Source organism: Gymnogyps californianus, chromosome 2, assembly GCF_018139145.2.
Source record: "Gymnogyps californianus isolate 813 chromosome 2, ASM1813914v2, whole genome shotgun sequence".
In the NCBI taxonomy this organism is placed as follows: domain Eukaryota; kingdom Metazoa; phylum Chordata; class Aves; order Accipitriformes; family Cathartidae; genus Gymnogyps; species Gymnogyps californianus.
The window spans coordinates 47,222,049-47,248,905 of record NC_059472.1 but is presented as its reverse complement, the minus strand read 5'-3'; the positions used below and the strand labels follow the sequence as shown (position 1 = coordinate 47,248,905).

Sequence of the window (26,857 nt, the reverse complement as noted above, 5' to 3'; positions counted from 1 at the left end):
TCAGAAAAGTGTATCACCAAAGTGAAAAGGAGTCAGAGGACATCCTGGAAAGGCCATAAAATACAGAAGTCTTCTGAAAGCACACTGAAAATAATGGAGGTTGCTTTAGAAAACAGACAGGAAGAAGGCACAAAGTAAAAATCCAAAGTCACGGAGGATATAGGCTAGTGAAGAAGGATCGCAATACACAGCAATATTTATCATTGCATACATCTTAAGGCTTAGACTCCCAAACTACAGCAATTTGCCTACAAGAGGACAATAACAAATTGCTGCTGACCACACTTTGTAAATATGAATTGATAAGGAATAAAGTTTAATAGTAGGTACATGCTGGAATAGTAAAAAAAAAAATTTTTAAAGAAAAGTGAAATCATATACTTTTAACATTATTTATTCTGGTATTACATGATAAAATCACTTCCAACAATGGATCACTATAACCATTGCTAACAATTCTTGCCAGCAGCTAGTAATTCAGACAAGTTGACAGAACACTAAATAGGCCAGTGAAACACTAAACTGATTTGCAGAGTATCTGAATACATAGTAATAAATCACACTATATTTTTGGTAATACTTCTTACTCAGGACCTGATCTTTCCCATAATTAAAATCAACATGAGGTTTGCAATGAACTTAACCAGTTACAGAATCAGGGTCCCTGCTGTCTGATTTCTCTCAGCTGGAACTCACAGAGGAGCTAATGAGCATTTGATCAGATCATCTCTATATACATATTTAAGCTATAATTAAAATTCCAAACATTGTGAAGACATTGTGAAGCTTGCATTCACCGGCTCATATCCATCAAAAGTAAGTATTATCTCCTACTCTTCACACACCTCTTCCTTTGTTTAGATACACGTAGTGACTCTAATTGGAGAATCACATGGTAATTTCCAGAAGTCACTCCAGCTTTGACAAGTGTTGGTATTACAGAATTCTGGTCTCAGGGTTTGCATAATAAAATACTTGGGGTTTAGCTATATTTCTGACTACAATTTTAATTTTCATATACTAATATTCTTTCCAGATTGCAAACGAGGCTCTGAAATGAAAAAAGTTAAGCTTTAGTTAACTAAAAATAAACATGTTGACTGTGAATCTTTTTAATCTTAGAGGTAATAAAATATAATTAGCATAAATACCTCTAATATAGTGTCAAAATTATCCTGAACTCAATAAAAACAAGACCAAGAAATTCACTGTAAAAGTTAGAATCAAAAAAGGGAAAAGTCAGACATGCTAACAAAAGAAACAAGTCAGACAAGACACTTACTTCTCTAGTATTGCTAAGCTATCCATCTTACAGAAAAACACATTTTTTTATCCTACACTGACTCATCCTTACTGAGACATAGACAGTTTGGATCTTATTACAAGTGCACAGACACTTTATGAGTGCAAGACTGGAACTTCTCAAGCAGCAACATCGTTTGAGTAAATGCATGTTACCCAGGATGCCTCCCGCTCCCATATTAAAGTATAAACATATTACAGGAAGAGCTATGATCTTTCTTTAATTCTGCACTTTAGTGCCAATGGCAAAGAGATCCACAGTGATATGGTATCTTAAAGAAACAGGATTATTGCATCTAAATAACCTTCCTTTCTTCAAGAATGTGTCAGTAAGGTTTCTACTCTAGCTGACTGGCAAGCACAGATCTCCATGGACAGCAGACCTCAAAAGCACTAGTAATATTAGCCAAAGTAATGACTTCCTGAGGTTGATATCTACCCCAAAATACACTGTAAGAGTGCTCTGTTTTGCAAAAGTCAATGTTACTTTGTGCTGCAGGCTTAACAACTTGTACGATTCTGAGGCAGGCAGTACGTAGTCCTTCTGTGGGACCGAAAAAGGTGTTTCAAGTTCCTGAGCACTAATCAGTTTTTGAAATAAAGTTGCCGAGATGTTATTATCTAAATAAACTGGAAATGATACAATCAACCCCCATTATTTTAATCAGGTGCAGCTCTTTACCATGGCTTACTGAGTACCATAAACGGTAAGCAAAACAATCACCCTTATTAATTCCAATTATTTCTTGAACAAAGAAATAAAAAGAAAATCTAAACCCAACAGAAAACAGCTACAGCAGCTATGACCTCTTCTTTATGCCCCTCTGAGAGTAGGTCCCTTCACAGAGGGGACCAAAATACCTTACTCCCAAATTCTACTGTGTGCCTTGTTTTATTCTATCATATGTTACTAAAACAGTTTACATACAGGTTAAAAACTATAACAATTCTTCCTATTTGGTACATCAAATAAAAAGGTCACTCGGAGTACCCTAAGCTCTCACAACTATTTAGTTATTTGAGGATCTGGTTTTGGTCTTCATGGTAGACAAGCCTACAAAAGATATTTCACTGACAGAATGCAGGAATTACAATGGGCTTGTGTGTAAGTATACTGGTTTTGGCTGGGATACAGTTAATTTTCTTCACAGTAGCTAGTATGGGGCTATGTTTTGGATTTGTGCTGAAAACAGTGTTGATAACACAGGGATGTTTTAGCTGTTGCTGAGCAGTGCTTACAGAGCGTTAAGGCCTTTTCTGCTTCTCTTGCTGCTGCAACAGCGAGCAGGCTGGGGGTGCACAAGAAGTTGGGAGGGGACACAGCTGGGACAGCTGACCTCAACTGACGAAAGGGATATTCCATACCATATGATGTCATGCTCAGCAATAAAAGCTGCAGGGAGGAAGGAGGAAGGGGGGTCATTCGTTCGGAGTTATGCCGTTTGTCTTCCCAAGTAACCATTACGTGATGAAGCCCTGCTTTCCTGGAGATGGCTGAACATCTGCCTGCCGATGGGAAGTAGTGCATTCTTTCCTTGTTTTGCTTTGCTTACGTGCAGCTTTTGCTTTACCTGTTAAACTGTCCTTATCTCAACCCATGAGTTTTCTCACTTTTACCCTGATTCCCCACTCCATCCTGCTCGGGGGAAGTGAGCGAGCGGCTGTGTGGGGCTCACCTGCCTACTGGAGTTAAACCATGACAATAAGCTATTCATAACTGCTTACTTTCTGTCTTTTTAGAAAACCTGGCAGCGTGCTGCTGGCCTGTAAACATGCAAAATCACAAAGTTTATTTCTGCTAGTAACAATTTCTAGAGTTTGATGTTTTCTTGACAAAGATGGGTTAACACGTGGCATAAGATTCTTAGATACGTACAGACAGACGAGAATCATCTTTGGCAAATAGGCTTCCACTGAGCAGCAGTGAGTAACAGCTCTTACACATATTACATCTGTGCTGGTGTGAAGAGTAGCTCTTGTAGTTCACAGTCATATTTGGAAGCATAGGGAAACATTGTTACAGCATCCTAGAATCACCCAGTTATCTAGCAGACACAGATGGCCCATCTCTTTGAGGGACCTAACGCTACTGCCAGGAATTTTGTGAAGTCTAAATTCCACTGTTAGTCCAATAAACATAATCCTCCTCTACAAATGATCAGGGAGTATTTTGTGTTCGCAGCACTTCCTATGAGCTGAATGGATCAGTGTATAGGAACAGACATCCTGCAGCAAGAGAACTGCAGTGTCTTAATTCTGAAGAGACAGAATGATCGTAGAAGAAATATGGCACTAACTTGAGATGACACATGGATCTTTAGATAACAGACACCCTTCTAAAGCCCTCATTTCTTTAAAAATTAAGAAATTCTGTAACTAGAAACTTCTCTTCGGCTCTGTTGTTCCTTTACTGCTCTTAGGTAAACTAATGAGGCCAACTCTATAGTGAATTCTCACGAGAATGATCCTTGAAAAGAAACAGGGAATGGGAGTTAGATGGGACAGTCCCTGGCAATGGTTTTGCCGGATGGGAAATTAACATCTACTGAAATGAGGTTACCAAGGACACGAGTTTGCACGTACATTTCAACCATTAGTGTTAGTCTTGCTGCCTTGAATGAAGCATCAGTGAGCAGGACAGGTTTTCAGCCACTACTGTACACCAGGCATTTTCTAGCATCAGCTCTCTGGAATACCAAAACAGTGCACGCTGTCCCAGCTCAGGTAGTGCATAGCACAACTTGAATTATGGAACAGGCATATAAATTCCTATTGAACCCAGGTAGTTCTGAATGAATAGAATGGACTTACTACAAAATGTATATACTCCATAATTACCATGCAGAGTTTTTGAAATACCTGATATTTGAAGAACAGTTGCTGTCACATGGCTGCGGTATGGAAACATCTGCTACTGCCAATAAGGTTATCTCGAAAATTTACTGCTGTCTTTCAATTATGCCTGTAAGCTTTCCTCATCTCAAGTGAAAAAGAGTCACTGTGTCACTTGCTACTTTGCCAAATAAAACCTGGCAACTAGCCATAGGCATATGCAACAGTCGAGTGCAACCTCCTACCAAACATGAAAATACTTGGTATTCTTGTTCTTTGGCATAGTTATCCTTGGTGCTGACTCCTTGTCTGTATGTTCAGCAACAGAAAGGAAAGATTACTTGTCAGTGACTGGCCATTAGTGGTGTCCTACTGTTACTATAGCTCTATTTGATAATTCAAGGGTTAATAACCTGACAACAGGTTGCAGCGATGAAACTGCAACATAAGTCATTGCCATACAGAAGCTACCTTGCAATCCAATAAAGTTATAGTAATTTTGTTGGTTTGCTAAAAAAAAGAAAGACAAAGTATTTCGATAAGTTCAAAAGTATATGTTGTTGGCTAGAATTATTCTGGTTAATATGTAAGTTCAAAATTAAGTTATAATTATAATTATGGTACTATAATAAGTGCTGATGTTCAATGCAAGTAATTTGTGCAGTCAATAAGAATGATAGCAAAAAGTTCTGTCAAAGGGATTAAAAATTCATAAGTAATACAAGGTAAAAATGGCATGCTTTAGGAGTCGATTCATGGAACTTTCCATTTGGGTATATTTCTGGATGCCATCCCTTCCTTATTCTGCTAATGCAAGCTAAGACAAACAAGGCAAACACTTCTTTTATGTATAATTCTATTAATTTTAATTTTAAAAAAATTTAAAATAATTTCTAAAAGCAAATTTTCTATAGTTTGATTGTCACTATTAAAACTAGCAGGACATTATAATACCATATTGAATAGTTCTTACTTGTATTGACTCAATACCATCTCAGTGTACTCAATTTTCTCATACATAGATTTTATCTTCTCTTCAGATTCTTCATCAATTCTCTTCATTGTCTTTTGGATTTCCATGAGTTCACAACAAACTTCGCTATATATTTTTGATGTCTAAGAAAATAAAAGAAGTTTTCTGAAAGATGTTATATAAAAATCATATATAATGTTTAAAATAAAAAATAATTTCAAGATTTGTCTGATTCTTTGCAGTTTAAAAATTGAAGTTTAAAGTTGAAGTAGTACTTTGTGATGTCATACCACTTAACAACAAATTCTGCATGGTCTGCAATAGATACAATCCTAGCGAAAGACAACAGAATGTGTTGTAAAATTGCATAACATAGAGAAATGTTAGCAAGAGGGCTTTCATTCTGTTACAAAACTTTGAAGTTATTGTGAAAAGGTGGCTACTTCCATGGGAAGATAGTGACCTCTGGAGCAGAAAGAAAGAAATAATGTTGAAAGAAGCCACTGAGGTTTCACTCAGTAATCTGACAAAATCATTACTTAAACATCTCCTAGAGGATGTGCAAGCCTGACAGTCACCTATGTAAAAGAGGGGCCTGAGACAATGCAGACAATGAACACAATTTTCAATGGTATAAATAGTATTGGGACACCGAGTTCCTAACAACTCTCATATAGAACTATGCACATGTCTATTGTCTCTGCTTTTTAAAATATTACAAATATAAACAAATGACATGATATAAAATCTTTATTATAATCTAGCAATTCACTGCTCAAACTAGTTCTCTGGATATTAAAAGCTAGAGATTCAGAATTAAACAAACGTTTTAATTGCAAAGAAAATGAAGTATCAGCTGCTTTTTTAAGGCCATGAGAGGAAAAAACAAACCTGAGTAACAAACAGCATATAAATTAGAGCACAATAAAAGTCATAAATAATTTATTTGACAATTAGAAATTTTGTTGAAATGAAATATATAAATAAGTTACAGTAACACCAAATCTATCTTCTTATGATATGTAGTGTCACTTTTTGGAAAGAAAGAAAGAAAAACCCTCTGAAAAAAAAAGTATTTATTTAAAATAGTCTTTAGAAAAAAAATATTTTAAGTCTACTTTTTGAGTTGTATTTTAGTACACCTCAATATTTTAACCGCATACAATATATTCTAAGACATTAACAAGAAAAAAGGATACAAAATACAAACCAAAATAACCAACTTGATTTTTAACTAGCCAGTATTTTGAAGATATCTCATAACACTGATAGAACTGTGAGCTATTTCATAGGTCAGAACTAATTCATGATAATTCTTATATTATTTGTGTAATAGGCAATTAACTTTTTAATTTTAGAAGTATTTTGACATGACTGTTGAGTCCTCAAAATAAGAGAAGTTCAAAATAAATTAAAATAAACAATATTTAAGAATCACCTACAAACAAAAGACCATTTTTAGACTGTAAGTACCTTGAAAAAGAGATTAATCTCTAGATTTGTATTTAAAAGTTACTATAGAAAATACATAGAAAAGATAATAGTTAGTACTAAAATCTGTACTTGAAGTAACACAGTATCCCTCCCTTCTTAGACATCAATTTTAAGCTACCTACAACTTTGCTACACTTTGATTATTCAGCATGACATTATCCACATTAGACATTTATTATCAACAAATAATAAATTATTATCAATATTATTATCAATAAATACTATCAACAAATAAATTAGGAAAAATGTACATCAGCACTTAAAAATAATTAAATCTTACAAACATTTTTTTGACAGTTTCTAACATCTCCATATTCTGGAAAAAATGCTGATGTCTGTGAGAAATCTGAGAATAATCTATGCAAATATCAGATACGTGCCTTCCACCTTTCCTGTGAAAAATCCCACATGAAATCAACTTACAAAGTTAGAATTACATTCCATATATGCTTAAGAGACATTAAAGGCCAACAGCATTATCCTCCCTGGATTCTGTCTGCACTGAGTGCCTGTATTTAGTGCTACGGGCACACAATTCGCAGTCTTTGTATACAAAATTCAAAACAGACTTTGGTACTTCCAAAAGACTGCTGTTCTCTAAAAGGGTATGCACCTATGTAGGGGAAAGGTTCTAAAACAAACATCTTCGTATTGTTTGTATTTACCTTTTCATAAGCCAGTATCACATCCCTCACAGCTTCACCCTCTAGATGCAGCTTTTCTTCCAGCAGAGGGCTGTGTTTCTTCATGAAGTCTATATCCTCCTGAATTTTTCTGTTGACTGTTTCTATCTTAAGTATTTGGTTTTGTACCTGTTGCAGCTGATGGCTTTTACAATCAAAATGCCATTGTAGCTCCAAGGTATCTTGAACATACATTTCATGTTCTGTTAAAAAGATAATTAGCATAACAAAATGTCAGTATCTGAGTGACACCATGAATACCTAGTGAGATTAGGAAGTATGTTGTCATAATACTAAGTGTAAGACTTGCAAAATTTTCCTGTAAACTACTTTAAAAGCCAAAGGAGGACATTGGTTCCAAAAGACATCACCAAATATTGCATTAGCAGTGGAACTATTTTTAAACTCATACTTAATAATCCTAGTATGTAATTCAAGCAAATCTTCAAAGCGAGGGGTGGTTTTGTTTTTATGAAGGAAATCAAAACATCTAGCCTTAAAGCATATCTAAAGGAGGTTACTATAACACAAGAATAGCTCTACTGAGCTTCCTAGTCTCCAGTAACAGACATATGTGGATGCAGAGGAAGAACAGGGCAAGTATAAATCCCACATCCTCTTAATATGCCAACTATTTTCAGTTCAGGGACACTTCCTGAACTAAACGTGGCTTCAGGAAAGCTAAACTAAAGATACAAACTCAAAGCCAACAAACAAAACATATTCATGTTGCCACACAGAAGTATGTCAGTCTTAATTCAGTTTGCTGCACTTACTTTTCTGACTTTGGCATAAATCTCCTATGGGTCTTTACAAGAAAATATGTGACTAGTCCATTGGTTGCTGAATGACAACATATATTTTATTTTGCTTAGGAAAAAAAAGCTCATTAGAGATGGTGTCCTGCAGCAGCTGATGTTCTATACGGAATAATTACTGGTATGAAACTAGGGAAAGTAAAGTAAGATTATCAGATAAGAAAAAAAAAAAATCAGAAAATGTCTTAAGAGCAGTAAACTTTGCCACAAATTGGAGAGAGTGAAGCACATTTTACTGAGAAAAAAAGGCTCTCTAGCTCTGAGAAGTAGCTGTAGAATATTCAATGCAATCCCTTAACAGTCGATAAATTTTGCTGTGTTAACAAGACATAAATCACAAATTTACAAAATTATTATTTCATTGCTACTGAAAGTTAAAGAGACATTGTATGAATAAGTGGCTTTTCTACATCATACAAAGTGGTACCTAACATTAAGATGAATAAAATCTGTTTTACATTGGATTTTTGTTATATTTCAGAGAAGGTAATTTCTGAAGATAGGTTATGTCACTGCAATTACCTGAGTGTGCTACAGGACACAGATGCAGCCGGAGCTAGCAATAATGGAAATCAAGAGAAGTCTGAAGAAATAACAGGATTGTCTACTCTGAATGGGTCAGGCAAACTCTTAATTAAGAATCTCCTGGGTTTGTAATACTTAGATTAGGGATAATTATAACATCCCTGAGGGTCTTTTCCCTTTATCCTCAATTCCATTTTAGCTTATTTTTTGTCTTATAGATAATACTATGAGAAGTTATAATCCTGGAAATTACAAATTTACTCCAAGGACACATCATACTGACACAGCCCACTGATAAATCAAGGGAGAAGAGTTGGTTAATTTTCACAGTCAAACTTCATGCTGGTATATTTTGCCTTTTTTTTATAAAAAATACTGTATCATTGCATATATTAACAGAATTGAAAATGTGTTAATTATATTCCACTATTCCAAACTTTTGATATTTATAGAGAATGCTAAACAGTAAAGTAAAAGCAACAGGAATGTATAGCAACACGCAAAAAATGATTTACAGCAGCATCACTGTAGGTAAGTACATCAAAAAGTAAAAAGTAACGTCTCTGCAGCTCAAATCCTGAACTACTGTGCTGAAGAATGAAGATTGTATTATCAACCTTCTCTTCTTGCAGTTCTTTACTTCCATAAAATTGACCTTTCACTTGCAGCAGGATTTTCTCCTGAAATCAGTTTCTAACCTATCAATGAATTTTAATTCTGATTCTTTATTCAATCTCCTCCTCTGTTTTCAGGGCATCATAAATTGTCCTTCAGAGGCAAACTGGTAACACCTTAACACAGGTTTCTAGTTTCCAAAACAAGAGTTAGCCATTGGCTAAAATAAACAAACAAACAAACAAACAAACATTTTTCTCATAGATTGTTAGGGATGTGCACTATCTGACATTTTGCCTTCGCGGGGGGGGGGGGGGGGGGGGGGCGGGGGGGGAAGCATTTGGGACTAAACAACTCCTGGCTTGCCTCCATTATACACTGATTTTCACTCAGTGTTTACCCATCAGTAAACACAGTTATGGAATACTCTTGCACTGCCACCACACTCTGGACTGTGAGGTATTTTTCAAAGATCTCACGATGATGTGCACCAGAATATGCACTGGAGTACCAACTGTGATTTTACATCCAGGAATCTACTGTTACAAATTAAGCAAGTTTTCTATAAGTCTAGGTTCAGGCGGTACCTGCTTCTGACCGTGAGTCACAAGGCAAACAACAAACAGCTGCTAAGTAGCTGCCTTTTTTTTTTTTTCTCTTTTTTTCTTTAATTCTATTGTGTAGATGCCAGTTCATCACAAAAGTGATGATAGTAAACGTCCTTAGAATCTGGGATTTCAAGGGGACCTATCAATGGTTATGTCAAACAATTCCTACTAAATATGTAAGTACTTCATTCAAGTTTATCACATTTTAATTTTTCTCAGAACAAATTTTTTTTTTTTTATTTGTGGTTTAACCTATGGTTTAACTCAAATTCATTATAATTCCGTTTCAGCTTCTCATTCCTTGCCCCAAACTGAGTATTTATTATCATCTTAAGAGTGTCTCGTCTACTCTTATGCTATTTCTCAAACAATGCTGAACATTCCATAGTACTTTCCATATTTTTTTCCAGATATATATTCAAGCATACCAAATTCAGAAGAGTAAATATTGTTCTCCTATTACAGTAAACACAAATACAGTCACACCATAATTCTTATTCTTGATAATGAACTGACTGAAAATTAACAAACATTCTTAGTTGCAATACCAATACCTTTTTGCACGGCTGCAGGGAGCTGCTGAAGCCTCCAAAGTGACATACAATCAATTTTCATGCCAAGCATTTTCCTTCTCTGTTTCTCCAACTCCAAAGCTTTTTCTGCCTCCTCACGGTCAGCCTCCAGCCGCTTAATTAGCTCAGTAACTTCCAATAGCAAAGCTTCTGTTTCCTGCTTCAAGGTTAATGTCTTGCCATCTTTAAAAATACATTAAAAAATATCTTTTATGAAAGCTTAATCATACGCTCTTTATTCGAGCTTCATCCTCAACACAAAGTTGGCCTGTTCACATGTATCACAGTAAGCACAATTGGTTACATTTCTGTCTTTAAAAATACATTATAACTATTTCTTATGAAGGCTTAAACATACAGTCTTTATTCCAGTTTCTTTCTCAATATAAAGCTAGCCTCTTCACATCCATCAAGGCAAGCACAACTGGTTACAAACAAAACTTTCGCGTTCAATAGCATCGTCCTCCAGCTTATTTCCAATGCAGAGTGCAACAAAAATGTATTAATATACATGGTACAAAATTTTCATCTTTGCCTCATTGCTTGGGTAAGTAATCATCGAAATAATAGTACAAGTTCCTAATTATCTCAATTTTTTAAAGAATACTTATTTCATTTTATTTTCCTAAGTAAGTATCAATGACTTCATTAAAGTCTTCGGAGTTCTAAGAATATTCAGTGTAATATCTCAACAGCACTGTTTTACTGATGATACACACAAATCATCATTTCATTCTGTGAAATCTGGGTATCAAAAATGCCTCAGTTATTGGTTTTGACAAAAGATTCTTTGAGGTCATCATCTGTTGTCCTGATCTATAAAAAATGGGAATTATATGAGCTACAGACTCCAAGATATTTCCATTTTGATTCCACAGTCAATAATTCTCTACATTATTCTGATTAAAAACTGCAAGCATTGAAAAGAAGGACAACTACTTAAAATCTGGAGTGAAATTTTGGCTTCACTGCCATCAACAGAAATTTTATCACACAATTTACTGCAGACAGGATCACCTCAGGCTAGTAGTACTTAAAAGGTTGCACATTGGGTTAAAAAAAATCGCACACAATCTCTTTAATACTTAAAACATAATTCAAAAATGTACAATCCGAGTAAAGATGCAAACTGTAAAAAACAGAACTCTACATTGGGAGTACGTTATGAATACCCGGTAACAGCAATGCAGTTATTTGTTTTACAGAAACTAAATGAAAAAAAAATCTAGAATTTCCAGCAACCAACATAACTAGTATAGCTGGTTTAAATCCTAGATAGGTTGAAATACAGTATGAATCTATATACAGAAATGTAAACTATCTTCTTGCAAACAGGATGATTTAATAGTACTTAATATAACATTTAAAATGTATGCGTCTTTCAGCTTGACAGATGTTACACACAGATTTCAAAGGATACTCACATCATTTACATAAGACATAGAGCAGGCAACAAGCAACTATTATTACAAATGCAAAGCATCTATTAAATGAGGATAAGTAACTTTTACCACTCAGACTGAGTATTATGAAATATTTTTACCTTCACAAGATACATCAGCTTCTTTAAAATCCAACTTAGTGGATAATGATAACCAGATATCTTCAATAGATTCAGCACTGACCTGTTTTGTTATCCTGTAGATAAAAGCCACTGTCACTAAAAAATTTTAGACTTAATTTAAATTAGCATTGTTAAGTAAATATTACTTTCACTAAGTCAAAATTTCCTTTCTTAAATCTTACACATTTGAACGCTGGCTAGTTACATGGAATAATCGCAAGTCATACAGAAGAATTATTAATTGTACAATTCCCATATAAATGCTTTTCTCATATCATTTTACAGAAATACAAGAAACAGATTTCTTTACATCTTGTACTGACACAGATCTTCAATTTTTGTCCTCATAGCCAGGGATTTGCCAAAAAGAAACTGTTGTAGAAAAGCTGTTATTCTTTCCAAGTTCTGAATATACAGGAGCAATATATGCTATACCTTCCAGACTATTCTAAGCGGCAGAAGCATTTAGTGCTGTATCTGTGCAGACACAGATACATTGCCACTGCAGGTCAGATGTAGTTTCAGTTTTATCTGTTTAAGGGAAGACATCGCTTGAGGGTCAACAATGAAGAAGACGCGAAGGAAAAACGATCAAGCCATAAGGCTTAATCAGTTTCCAACAGACAAGCTTTTGAAATCTGGGAGACTCAAAAGCAGAGATGAGGAGGGCTTTGTTAAAATGAAATCAGGACCAATTTAATCTGCAAGTGAGAGGGGGAAAGAAGTAACACAAGTAGTCAAAGAAGAACACAAGCAGATCATAGTTCTCATGAACTTAGGAGGCTCATCAGCCTACTGGAGTTGAGAACGAGGGGAGGAAGGATAACCATCGCCCACTTATGCCCACATATGCAGCTTAAAGAGCACATACAGGTCATTCATATGCAGCTAAGATGAAACGAAATCTGCAGTCACAGTGTTACATCACACACACATGCATAATGTGAATGTATATATTTGAAAGAATGCCACAAAAGTTCCTTTTCCCTGAAGAAATAACAGACAAAAAGCCTATGCCAAAAACACACTGAAAGAAATACTATTGAGGCCTTCCTAGATCAACAGAAAATACATCTAAACCACAGGGAATAGAAAAAAAATCCTGTGCAGTAATGGAAAATAGTAAGACATTGGAGAGGAAATCTGGGAGCTGGTGATGGAAGAGAAATCAAATTAGATACAGAAGGAGGAGTTTGATAAACAGGAGTTGGATAAGCAGGCAAACACAAAATAACTCAATAGGTGTATCTGACATGAAGTAAAAATATGCAGGGAAATACAGCATTTGTTGAGCAAAACAGCCAGGACAAGCAGCTTAGCGCATGAGATACATTCTCCTCTCCAAACTCCTCTTTTAATCTTTGTAACTAGAACTACATCATAAAGTACCCTGCATCATGAATAATACAATTTAAAGAAGAGACACATTCAGGCTTATTTTGTGTACTTTCTGAGTACTTGGCTTTGAAATATACTTGTATTGTATTGTATCCTAGGCTTAGGAAAAGTCTGAGTTCTTTAGTGTATTTCAAAATATGCAAAATTTAGAAAAAACCTGCATGAGTTTTATGTTTTAAAATTACATTTTAAATATATAACTTTTTAACAACTCTGTATATATTCTAGATATCTCCAGTGCAAACATATCTAGAAAAAACAATTCTTCAACTTGTTATTTTTAATTTAGGAATTATGGTCTGTTTTGATTTGAACAAGCATCCTCTCTTGCCCTCTAACTTTAAAGACACAGTTGCAAACACTATACTGTGATTCAAGGAAATTTTGTCGCTCAAACACAGAACAAACTAAACATAAGTAGCTGGCAAACTACACTGAAAACACAAAAATAATGCATTTAATAAGAATCTTAACAGTATGAAGTATAGGAAAACCAGGAAAGAAAAAAATGAAAAAAATCTTGGTTTTTTCCCCATCTTATTACAGCATGTGATGAAGAAACGGCCGTTTCATTCAAACTTTTTTCCTACTCCCTTTTTTAATTAGTTGTCTCTCTGTGTGAAGCCAAGCTGAAATGAGAGCAAGTTTGACCCTCTATGCAAATTCAGAAAATTGTACACAGTATTTAAAGATCTTCACAAAGATCAGAGTAAGTATGCACAAACAGTCAGAACGCTTATACATCACGTTCCAACCCAAAACTTAAAGCAATGAGAGCTTAAAATAAGTACCTTCACTCATATTTAGGCACCTGAGATAATTGGTAGAAATGGCACAATTTCAGAAGTATCAATAAGTGAACAACTGTTACCAACAGAAATTCATCACTTAGGTGGGTCCTGAGACCCGCGATCATCCTGAATCTGAAAATTAAATACTGAGTAGGAAAGATAAGAGAAATTCTCCATAAACACTTTTGGTCTTCTGAAGTAACTAGGTCCTGCAGACACTAAGACTATTCATTTTAGATGCATTCTACGTTACAGAAGAACTTGGTAAACTCTACAGTTCACAGAGCAGACTTTATAGCCAGACTAACATCTCATCAAATAATTACCTGACGTTAAAACAAATGCATTATTTTGTATGATTTTGTATGTACGATTCTTACCATGGTATTTTCTCCTCCTTAAACACATAATTATACTGCAAAAGCAAAACATAAACTCCATTATACATCTCAGATGTTATACACTTTTTCTGTTTCCTAACAAAAAGCATAATAGGCCACTGAATTTTGTATCGTAAAAGGATCTAATTAGTGTACATACAGATGAATGCTTTTTAACATTTTAAAATAATGACAAAGTTTTTAAGTTCCTAAAAACTGTGCATCTCCAAACAGTTGGTAATAAAACCCAGTTTTGGTACATACATGTTATGTATTACTCAATTTTGTAGAATGTTTTTTAAAAATCCCTTAATATTGTTAATTCTTTTTTCACTCTTAACCTCTGTACTTTGTTTTAAATCTCAAAACTACAGCAGAGATTCTGTCTGAACTTCACATGCTTTTTCTTCATTAGGGCTATGTCTACAACAGTAAATTAAACACTGCCAGGGAAGTTTTCTGGGCCCAGCAACTTGATCACCTACACCGTTAAACTGTTACTAAATCTTACTGGTACAACCTGTGGTAAGGGAAATTATCACATTCACAAACCATTCCCAAAATGTTTCCAAGAACAGTTCAGGAACGGGAAACGGTCAGGGACCATTCCTCAAAAGCAGTGCGCATAATGTCTATCCTGTTTTAGAGGGTAAGAATTTAACAGTATGGATATGAGGTTTTCCATGTCAACTGGACACATTGCTAGTAATACTTAACTTACTAGCAGAGGTGTAAATAAATTCATCTTTAGACAAGTAAAATCCAAATTCCCTATATTTGTAGTATAGTCATTTCAGTATATATGTCTAATTTCGATTTTTACGAGCATTAATGAAATACTCATACTATTGCAACACCACCTTTTCTCTTCTTAACTCATAGTTATAATAATGTTACCATCTAGAGGCCTCAGACTATTTTGAATCTCTGTATATTAAGTAACAAGAACTTAGAAGAGATGTGGAAAATATGCACAACTTACAGAAACAATTTAAGCTAACATTAAAATAAATAAACATCTGGACATGTCAATGCTTATCCATCTAATTCATGTATATTGATGACAAAATTATGACATTAAAATCATTTCACTATTCTCACATTATTTTAAATAAAGGTGAATGAGGCAATATAATTTCCTATCAAATTAATGTCTATACTGTAAATCAAGATATGACTGTAGTTCATGCACCTTGGATTCTTCTAGTATCTATACTGCAGTTGCAGAAATGTCCCTGCAGAGTATTTAACAGTGCTTGTGGAATATTAATCTAAGATAGTTTTCCTGATGTGCTGCTATGACGACATTATTGCCAGTATTGGAGACAAATTATTTAAATATAACTTGTCTGTGCAAGCAGCAATCAGATCTTCTTACTGCAGTGTAGACATATGCAAAATTTATTAACATTTGGAAAACACTTCTCCAGTAAAAGTGAATTATTTAAATGATACTAATCATGTTCTTAAAGAAGTTAATGGGAACATTTTACTATACTTTAAAACGGTATATATTGCATTCTTTCTTCATCTTCATCACCCACTTTTTTAGCTTTCTTTTATTCTTGTTTCTATTCACACAAAATCTATATAGGCTAGGAAGACATCATGCTAGAGAAAGAATCATAACATTTTCAAATTCATGTCTCTCAATATGAGAGTAAAGAAGCCTTTTAATCAAGGAATTGTTAAGTACTGTTCAGGAAAAAACATTGCTTACTACAAATGACGGAAAATGGCACACAGCTCAATTTGACTATCTACTCAAGATTAGTATCAAAAACTACTGTGCAGGTAATTGATATAATTGAAGCAACTTGACTCTGTGTGCATCTGAATCGTCATATATGAATTTACTAATCTTTATGATATATTGATATTACATTATGATATTGTAGTATATTGATTTTAATAAGATAGTTTGATTTGCCAAAACTCTTAAGTAGATGAAAAACACATCATGACTAGTAAATGAACCTCCTGGGCACTATTTTGGAGAGCACATACGACATGAAGTTAAATTTTTATAAAAATCAACATAGTAATCCTATTTAAAAATATACTTGTTCCTATAAAGATAAAAAGCACCTGGCCATTTTGAACCATAAACATACCTGTTGAAGGCATTTCTCCATCTTCAATTCTAACTCTTGAATGTGATGAATGGTTTTGTTAATACAGGGTAATGGAGTATTTACAAAAGCACAGCTACGTTGCCTTGTGGTGATCCACTCATTCTTGTCTGAAGAAAGAACAAGAATACAGAAGGCTGCTAAACTTCACATGCGAGCTGATACCAGATTTTCTCATACCTGATTTTCTTCCTTTAATTTGGAACTTGGTAAGCTTTGGTCTTGAAATTGACTAAGAGAAGGTAACAGCTACATCTATTACTATGCATACTTTTTGCACAAAATGTTATTCCTTTTTTAATACAATCTCAAATACAAGGAGAGAGATTCAAAAATGTTTCAAGAATATGATGGAATAATTTCAAAGAGATGAGATATGATAAAGGGGCTAGGGTGAAAATACAATTTGCTATAACTAATTTTACATAATTAATCCCAAATGAATCGAGTTAGATGATTTTACGCTAGTCCTCAGGAAGGATTTTGTCCAAACAGAAAAAATAATATAAGAACCCAAAAAGGCAAAGGTGGCAGCTACTATAGAAATGCCCAGAGCAAAATAGAAAAGGTCACAGGGTCTTAGAGGCAAACTTAGATTACTCTTATGTATACAATACTTAGTTCCAGCAAATGTTTGCTTCAACCTTACGAAGGGATGAAGTTCCAGAACAGTAGTTCCCGTGCTGGGAATTTAAAGCTACATGACAAAATGAACTGTTTTACGAGAACATGCGGATTTCACAATCATGTTTTCTTTAAACTCTGTTAGCTTTATAATCACATAAATAAATGATGCTATGGCACACTATTGAATGTTAACTATTTAATTAATACACAGAATGGAAATCTGACTGCAGAGGTCACTAATGAAATGTGTCAGGAACCAGAACAAGACACTGAAACCTAGCAGCAGAACTATTAAAAAGTCTAAGAAGCTGCCCTACAAACATGAAACATTAACCTAATTATGTTCAGGGGGATACAATGCTTTAATGTGCCTTGGAGACGAACCAAAAATAACAATAACAATAATAGGGATTAAACTGTAAAATAGAACCAGACAACCTTCAGATACAGTTTGTGGATTTGGGTTTTTTTTTAACAAAAAGAATAATCTCAGTGTCTTAATTAAAGTATCAGCCTAAAAAATTAAAAGTCTGTATGTTATATAAGGCTCTTTTAACTTAGCTTTATTGTAAACAGCCTTACTGGAATGGAGAAGATGGTTTGCAAGATTTTGTTTGAAAAGAGCCCACTAAAATGGATATCAAAACCTATTTCATAGTATCTTGCTCTGCCCGTTTCTAGAGCCAGAAACCTTCACAGGATGCCTACACAGCACAATCCTAACAAAGCATATATAGACTTTGTATCTTTCTTGTACTCTGAAGCACAACACAGAAGTTCAGATTTTGAGACCAACTTAGTTGCTTCTACTGTTATTATTCTTACATTTTACTAAATTAACATTATTGTTGTAAAAATTATGTTTATTTTCTTTACATCACTAATGCAACCAACAATACAGCCATTTTAAAAAAATTGAAATTTTTGAACAGCTTTAATAAAAAAAGATTACTCTCTTACTGCTTTGGTCTTCCCTGGTAAATGCAAGTTTTTACATGCAAGTCTTCTAATCCCTTTGTAAAAGCAAGCTAGAAATATAACTCAGTTAGAAAGTGGAATTATTTACCATTTTCTTAAAATCTAAAAATTAAATTTAAATGACAAGTGAAATACAGCCAATTTTGTTTTCAGATAGAAAACTGAACTATCATTAGAGGATGGAGTGACACCAGTAAGTCAATGACTGACACTCAAAGTCTACAAATGCATCATTTATATGAAGGTTTTTCAAGCAGCATGACAGATAAAAACCAAGAAAGAGGACTAGTATTATATAATATTACAAATGCAAAATATAAAATAATTTCTTATGTCTTAAATCTAAGCCCTTCATTAAACTATTTGAAAATTGTATAATAGAAGACATATCTGACATACCTTGGGATGGTTCATTACTATCCTTAGAAGAACAGGAAAATGACTGTGTTTCAAACATTATTGCTGGTAGCACTTTTCAGCCTAATGATTAGAAAAATAATAATACATATACATACATATATACACACTTTAAAAACTCTTATTTTCATTAGCAAAAAAATGTATTCCATCAGTGATATATCTACAGCATTTTTAAAGGTTAGCAAATCCATTTTCACTTTTCCTACTAAGGGAAAAGCAGCAACTAAACAATTGATGTCATTACAAATCACACAGTGGATCCTGTTTAAGTAAAGTAATGAAATTATAGTTAAAAAGCAAGACAACCAAATTTCAACCTATGTGACCTGGCTTTTTAAATTATACAGGTTATTTTGGAACCTATCATGACAGTGGTAACCAACACTAACTGGACAAATGTGAAAAACAAAATGGATAACCTATGAGATGAATTTTAATTAAGAAACTGTCAATGGAAGGGAGGTCCATAAACCTGTAGTCTGAAACATTGTCGTCTCAATGGACAGAGGACACGTAAGAGAGGAAAATAATCTACTTATTTGCATATAAACTTGTAACTCAGATTTACTACAATAAACAAAACCAACATTATTTATTTAGAATTTACGTAATTCAGAAAAATACTACTGGCTGAAAACTTCGGTAGTTAAGCCTCAGGACATCAAGCTGAGGTAATTTACCAAAATATTTTATCACCCTTAAAATTCATACATTTGACAAATAACTGTATTGCCATACAGAGGACCAGGTGGACACCTCCTGGACTGTGCAACTGGCATATTAGAAGTCCACAGTAAATTGTGGTTTCCAACTATTATCAACCTACAAAAACTGACTAGTAAAAAAGAAAGAAACCCCAACATCTATATTACAGTCTTCATCAATATAAAATACTGGAAACAAATATTGCATAGGTTATAGATTTTAGCATTCCATACTCTTGTAAGTAGTACTATTAAAAAATAGAGATATGTTTATTCCAAACTCTCTGAAATGGAGAAATAGTTGCCTAAGAATCCAACTGGATGGACAGTCAGAGAAAACAAAGAGCAAGACCAAAATATGCTCTTCACACTCTCGACACCTCAGTTTATTGATCCATCAAACTCAAACACAAGTCTGTTCCAAAGAAATGTTAGAAGAATGTAAGTGTGCCAAGCTTGCCAAAAGAAATGCTGAATCCACAGCTGATCTTCTACATGAACTTCCATGCACTGCAATGCAGACAGCATTATTGTTCTGTTACTGCAACAAACTAATTGACTTGGAAACTCTGCACAACACCAACAAAACCTTTCAAATTAAAGCTATGGAAAAGATTTCTTTAAATTAAATAAAGTTCCTAATACATATAACAAAGTTTCAAGTCACCACATTTTCAACTATGCAACTCTCCTCAGGAAATGTATGGAAAATGCATTATATGAGCCATTCTTGCATGTCATTTGCATATTAATACTTATTTTTTTCAAGTTTGGTGGCTTTTTCAATTTTATGAAACAATTATTTCCAATGGCAGGATTCAGTGTTGTTCAAAGAAATATGCCAATTTGGCAAGCAGGAATTTTTAACTGTATCTGTGACAGGATGTCAGCTTCTTGGACTCTGCAAAGCGAAATTCTACTCTCCTAACAGGCTCATCCTGACAGTCAGACCAGATGGACCATATTAGCTCCAACAACGAGTACAAAAGAATCTGAAACTCTTAGTAAGTAAAAAAAAATAAGTATTGACAGATAGAATAGCTCTAGAGAAAGGAGGAAAGATGAGAAAAATACTACATACAAAAGGATGAAATCCAGAAGAAAAGCTTAAGAAACAGTTTCAATTTGTTGTTGCTTATACAGCCAGTAATATATCCAGAATAAGGGATGAACAAACTATTATCTGATATGTGAGCATGTGTTAAGAAAAAGGTGAGAACATCACTTGCCTGATAAGGAATCATATACACAACACAAAGACGCATTCCACTGTATGTAACAACACATTGAAAAAAATTATATTGGACAAATCCGCAGCTGATGACAAAAGTATCATTTCAATCTGAGCTTGGAAAAAAAATTAGTCAGCATGTAGTTCATTTATTATCTGTTGAAAATCTTAGCCTCAATATATATAAATATTAGACTATTTATGTTCACAGCTGTAGCTACCAAAATACAAATTAAAAAATTTCTTTTATATTGTCCTATCCAGAAAAAATAAGCCAAATCCAGTGAGTTAGCACTCACAACTCTGTAATATATACCTCTGATCTTCAGGAAGTGTTATTCTGCACAAAATGTTTTGCAGAATTCAAACTGACTTTCTCTACTCTGACAAAGATAACCACTACGTTAGTCATATTACTACAGTATACCTTTTAAAAGTCATTGTATGCTACTCCATAAAGAAGGAGAAAAAAAAGCATTGTGAATCTTTCATCAGGTATGTGCGTATATATATTTTATAAAAATATATGTACATTGTATATATTATTAAATATGACTAAAGCTAAAGTAAACACACACAACATTTTAATTACTTTCTTGGTACTTTACTATAACAGAAATAATTTGTCAGCTGCTAAAAATAAATTTCTAATACTAACATCTCAAATAGAAGGTTGAGGAACTAACAAAATTTTTGTTAAAAGCAAAATCCTTGATAAAATTTTTTTCAATTAAAGCGATCAGAATCCAGATGTTAGAATTTCCATCCACCTAACATAAGCTAGTACTACTATTTCTCATCATAAATGCCATTCCCCAGCCAGAGTCTTGGGATATTCATAAATATGCTTCATAAAGAGCTTATTCTATAAGAACCTTTTTCTCATCAACTCCCATACTTCTTCACCAAAACTCTAATTCACTATTAAGTAAGCTAAGTGCAAATTGAGATTATCTACCTCATAAGCACAATAGATATGGCCAAATCACAGAAGAATTTTGTTTAAAATGTTCTCACTGATTCCTGCTTCACTGTGACGATGCCATTTGTGTTGGAATTTTTCCTCCTTCCCCAAAATGCAGTCAGCATAAATAAAAATTATAAACTAATTCATAGTTAAAAGGAGCTAACATTCCATGAACAATCTTCATTTTATTCTATCATTTCCTGACGTCCAAGTGTTAACTTTCTGCAAATACAGCATTTTACCATTTGGTTTTAGGGTCCTAGAATACCTTGCATAATTTCTGCCTGTCCTCAAGTGATGCAGTGAATCCTTTTAACTGCTAAAATGCAGCCTAGGTTTACTTCAGAATATGTAGAAAGGGATTAACATCCCTGAAGTTATTCCCCCAAACTACAATTAGCACAGATGTTTCAAAATAGTACACACTGTTGTTTAAAAAGCAGTTTGCAGCATTAAAATCTGTTATAGTGATAGTCAGGTCTCACACTTGAAAACAAGGCTTCACATAGAATTTTATAAGCTGGCTAATATAAACCACCAACTCTAATAAAAAGATTAGAATTATTATTAAAAGCAACAAAAGACAGGAAAAATTTCTTAGGTTCTTTGTTGTATTTTATTCCTTTCACAGGAACAAGATCCCAAGAACTAGTCCATTATACCAGCCACTTTAAGCTTTAAGAAGGGAATTAAGATCAAATAATGTACTCTCACAAACTTCTAATGGTATCCAAAACTAAAATATTATAGCTAAGATCTTACTACTATCACATAAATACCTGAAATAGTTCTGTATCAAAATCAATTTTTTTTTCCAGTATTCCACTATTCTTGTGGTTCATTCCAGCTAGATAGTCTGCAACTCAAATAAACTTAATCCCTATTCTTTTTCCACAGACATTAGTGCAAATATGAACTCTAAACAAACAAAAAACCAAACCCACAGATAATTAAATAGGATGAAAAACAAGGAAACTGGAAATCTGTAACAGGTAAGGTAATTAAATCCAGGTATTCTGTGCCATAGTCATGAATGATACACTTTGTCTTTCTATATACATTCTTGAGTTCCACCTTTCTGACATGAATCAGAAAAGAGGAATTATACTTCTACCAAGTAGTATTGAGAAAATAAATACCTTAAGAGCTGCTCACATTCTGTGATATGGGTTCACATAAAACATAACTATCTCTGACTAAAGGTGCTACCTAATTTACTATTTCAGTGTCCCTCCTCACACATTCCAAGGCCAGAAACAAAAGAACAGAAGAATTACTATTCCCTTCCTTATTCCTGTGAGGTCAAACACACCTGACAGTAGTAGGAACAATCTCCCTGCTCAAGCAAAAAACTAATTCAATTCAATTGTTAGAAATGAGCATTCGAAATTCTATTACCACAAGAATCATCGAAATATGTTTTAAAGATGATCACTACCAATGTTCATGCTACTAAGCTTGTTAGTTATTTGATCTGTCCCTTACAGATAATTAAAATATCATGTACTATAGCACAGTATTTTTGCAAAGATTATTAAATCTTAAACCTACCATCTTCCATTCTGTTGTATATGTCTAAATGAAATACAGTGAATATTGGTTACCATAGTAACCACAGAACTGAAGAAATTTAGTTTTGGCATAATTGCTGCATATGTTCGTACAAATCACATCTCTTATTCTGAGCATTAGAAATGAAGACACTTTTGAACTCCATTTTTTAAAAATAGAGCAATGAAGAAACAAAAAATCAGATCAAGTATTTATAGACATAACACAACATATTGTTTAATTCACTCATACACTTTTATAATTAGAGTATATTTTCTTGCATTCTATTAAACCATTTAGTTAAGTACTGTTTAAGTTATCTTTTTACTTATTGACAATTAAGCCAGTTCTGATGTTGTCATTTAATTCAAAATACTATTTTAGAATAATAAATACATTATTAGTCAAACATCCAGAAATGGCTAAAGAAACTTCAGCAAAAATAAACACCCCCAACAGCCTGTGACAAACTTACTTTGTTTTTTCACTTGCAATGAGGTTCACATTGAATAAGGATAAATGTATTTGCTTCTTTAGTTTCAAGAAATGGTAGAAAAGGAAAAAGCGCTCTAGGCATGCTGACATTCAGTCTTACAACAGCATAATTTTCTCAGCAGCATTAAAAAACACGCATTCAGCAGGAACAAATTAACTCAATTCAACCAGCCTGTGAATTAGCTACAAACTCCTCTCCACTTCCTTATCAGCTCCCAGAATGAATCTTAAATGTCCCAGAAAAATCCCAACCACAAAACAAACCCACAACCCCACAGGTCAGATGAACAGTAGGACAGTGGGATTTCTGTTTTTACTTCAACACTAGAATTCTTTCATCCTTTCCCTTCTCTGGTTTTGTTTGCTCAATAATTTAGTTCTGATTCGGTAGTTTGAGAGCTACCTTATACTTATCAAGTTCATTACCATCAGTACCTTTCATTTTAATACTTAGAAATACAAACAAACAGAATTTCAGAAAGAGTTTGGTAATACAGAACAGATAAACAGACAAATAAATTGTAGTTAAAAACAACACAGGGAGATCAGCTCTACTTGAAAGCTTTAAGTCTTGGAAACTTAAAGTCCTTTCTTAAGTTGTCACATACATTGCACAAAAATCTGTTATCAGCCAATACACTACAAGAAAGAATGCAAAGTAAACGTCCAAGTATTTGTTTAAGCACACAGTATCATGCTTCTAGCTTGAAGTACCAACAATATCATTTTCGGTTTACCTTATCTCCTCAGACCTTCCTGGCATGAATGGGTCAAGGTCTTAATGAACTTGTGGAACTGATCCACCCAAATTTTGAAGGATAAAACAGGTTCTCCAAAAAAAATGAAGATAAAACAGGAATAATGGATGAATGAAAGATCATATTATTATTTTAAATAATCGCTATTTATTAAGTGATGGTTTCACTGATGTTGCAAAGAACAGAGAAAAAATGCTAAAAACATTTTACAGCATTCCCATGACCATTAGAATCAGTAAAGTCTGGTTTTCCATGGATTTTTGTGCAACATTCCCTCACAGAAGCCCAGCTCCCCTCAGTGTCACTGAGCCTGACCAATCCAGCTTCCTTCGGTATTCCCTAAAGGGCATGTGCATACGACTGGTTTGGAGCTTGGCTGGCTAACCAAGACACGAGTCGATTAGTCAGCTGACTGCTACCCTACAGAATATGTAAAGGGCTAATTTATAACTCCTTTCTTTCAGATAAGGAAATAATTTGGGTCTGTCTTCCCGTTACTTAGCTGCCAATTTTCATGAAACTTGGAAGAACTTAACATCTTTGAGACTCCTACCCCTCTGTCAAATCTGGTTAGAATAGACAAAAGCTACTGGAGGACAGGCACTGGCAGACCATGTACAGTGACAGCATACACTTTGTTTTCTTAGATATACCAAAAAAACCCCTCTTTAATTGGAGGCTACCTAAAGTGACTGCCTTCATTTATTTCATATTCTTTCTATCAAACTGTAGTTTGTAGGGATCTTAGACTTCACTATTTTAGAAGTAACGCAGATATAGGAGAAAGAGAAAAAGATGACATCTTGTATATGCTAAAAAATAAAGAACAACATAGAAAAAAGACAAAGACAAGTGAAAGAACAAAGCGTGAGGATGCTGGCAATGGTAAAGAAAAGCAGGTGGGATAGGGCATTCAAAGAATGAAAGGTGCTTGCAAGGCAACCCTAGAAAACATATATTATGCAGTGGAGAAAGGGAGTTGGTAAAAAGATACAAAGATGACAAAGTAAATGAGAGCTAAAGGGGGGCGGGGAGAGACTGACAAAGCCTAGCTTCCAAAACTGGAATGGGACAATATAAGTAAAAATGACAGAGGACCTGTAAAAGAAAAAAAGAAATTGATTATTTAATTAAGCACATAGAAAGTTCCACGATAGAGCAAAAGGGCTCCAACTAGGTAGAAACTTTATTTTCTCTTTAGTAATGACAGAAGTGTAGCAGAATGTGAAAACAGATTCCATTTGCAAAATAATGCCTCCATCAACCGAAAGATCCAAGGCAGTTTCAACTAGATCTGAACCATTTCTGACAGATGCTTGTCAAATCTGTTTTAAAATCTTTTAGTGACAGATTCTACCAGATGTCTAGGCAAACTTAAACAAAACTTAACCATTCTTGCCATTAGTTAGCCATCCTAATGTATAATATAATCTCCTTGTCATATCTGTACGGACACAGAAAATAATAGATTGCCTTCATCTTGTAAACAACTTCTTAAACATTTGAGAACTGCTATCTCTTTCCTCCTCTGCACTAAACAGACCAAATTCTTCTAATGATGTTTTACATACACCCCCCTCTGCGCTAGAGATTATACTTTCCAACTGGTTTTCCACTCTCTTCCTCCAAGTTCTCCCCAGTTGGTCCAGGTCTTTCCAGACTTACATCCTAAAGAGGCCACAGCCTCCCAGCTGATGCCTCACCAGTACTAAGAAGAACAGAATTACTATGCAATGCTTTTGCTTTCTATCGTAATACAACCCTTGCTTCTATCACAACAGTATGATACTGATTTTCTTGTTTAGCACTTCAACCTACAAGTCTTTTACCACCTTACCAGCATTTTCTTCTCCTCTGTACACATTATTTCGTCTTATAGATAGTACTTTGTACTTGTTCTGATTTACATCCTACTCTCTAACTTCTCAAGATCGTTTCAAATTCAAAATGATCCTGTCCTCCAGAGTGCTTGCAGCTCCTCCTAGCAAGACACTTGTGTCCAAATTAAGAATCATGTAGTAAGCCCTTGCTGTCAGTATTATTCACAGAGTACCTCCATTGTTCTACCGTGCCATGCATAAGACATTGTTTGTGCCTAACATGCCAATACTATGCTCTTTCAAAGAAAAAAAAAAATGGAGAAATAAACATTTTAAAATGATGATCCATCTCTATTTGATTTCCCATTTTAAGCTGTATGTATTTTATTACTTTATGTTTCAGAGGGACTTGAAGTTAAATAGTAATTTTAGCCATTATGTATATTATATAAATAGTTTAGTTGCAAAGATTAGAGAAACAAAATGAGTTGAAAATTTGGCAGGATCATACAATCTATTTAAAATAAAAAAGGGAACACAACACACTACTAAATAACATGAAATGGCATCTGTGTGTTTTCTAGTTTGAAGAGAAGATCTTGCCAAATTCCAAATCGAG

The 26,857-nt window shown here is 34.1% G+C and overlaps 1 protein-coding gene across 1 annotated transcript in view; it reads right to left on the bottom strand.

Moving 5' to 3' along the window:
• CCDC178 (coiled-coil domain containing 178) overlaps positions 1 to 23,703 on the bottom strand; it is a 185,892-nt gene extending 162,189 nt beyond the window's left edge. Inside the window, 8 exon segments of the mRNA XM_050892501.1 lie at positions 5,108 to 5,250; positions 7,267 to 7,487; positions 10,405 to 10,605; positions 11,966 to 12,060; positions 14,556 to 14,590; positions 16,670 to 16,797; positions 18,692 to 18,772; positions 23,641 to 23,703. Coding sequence (XP_050748458.1) covers positions 5,108 to 5,250; positions 7,267 to 7,487; positions 10,405 to 10,605; positions 11,966 to 12,060; positions 14,556 to 14,590; positions 16,670 to 16,797; positions 18,692 to 18,749 — 881 coding nt within the window. The 5' untranslated portion in view covers positions 18,750 to 18,772; positions 23,641 to 23,703.
• Positions 23,704 to 26,857: the final 3,154 nt, after the last annotated feature.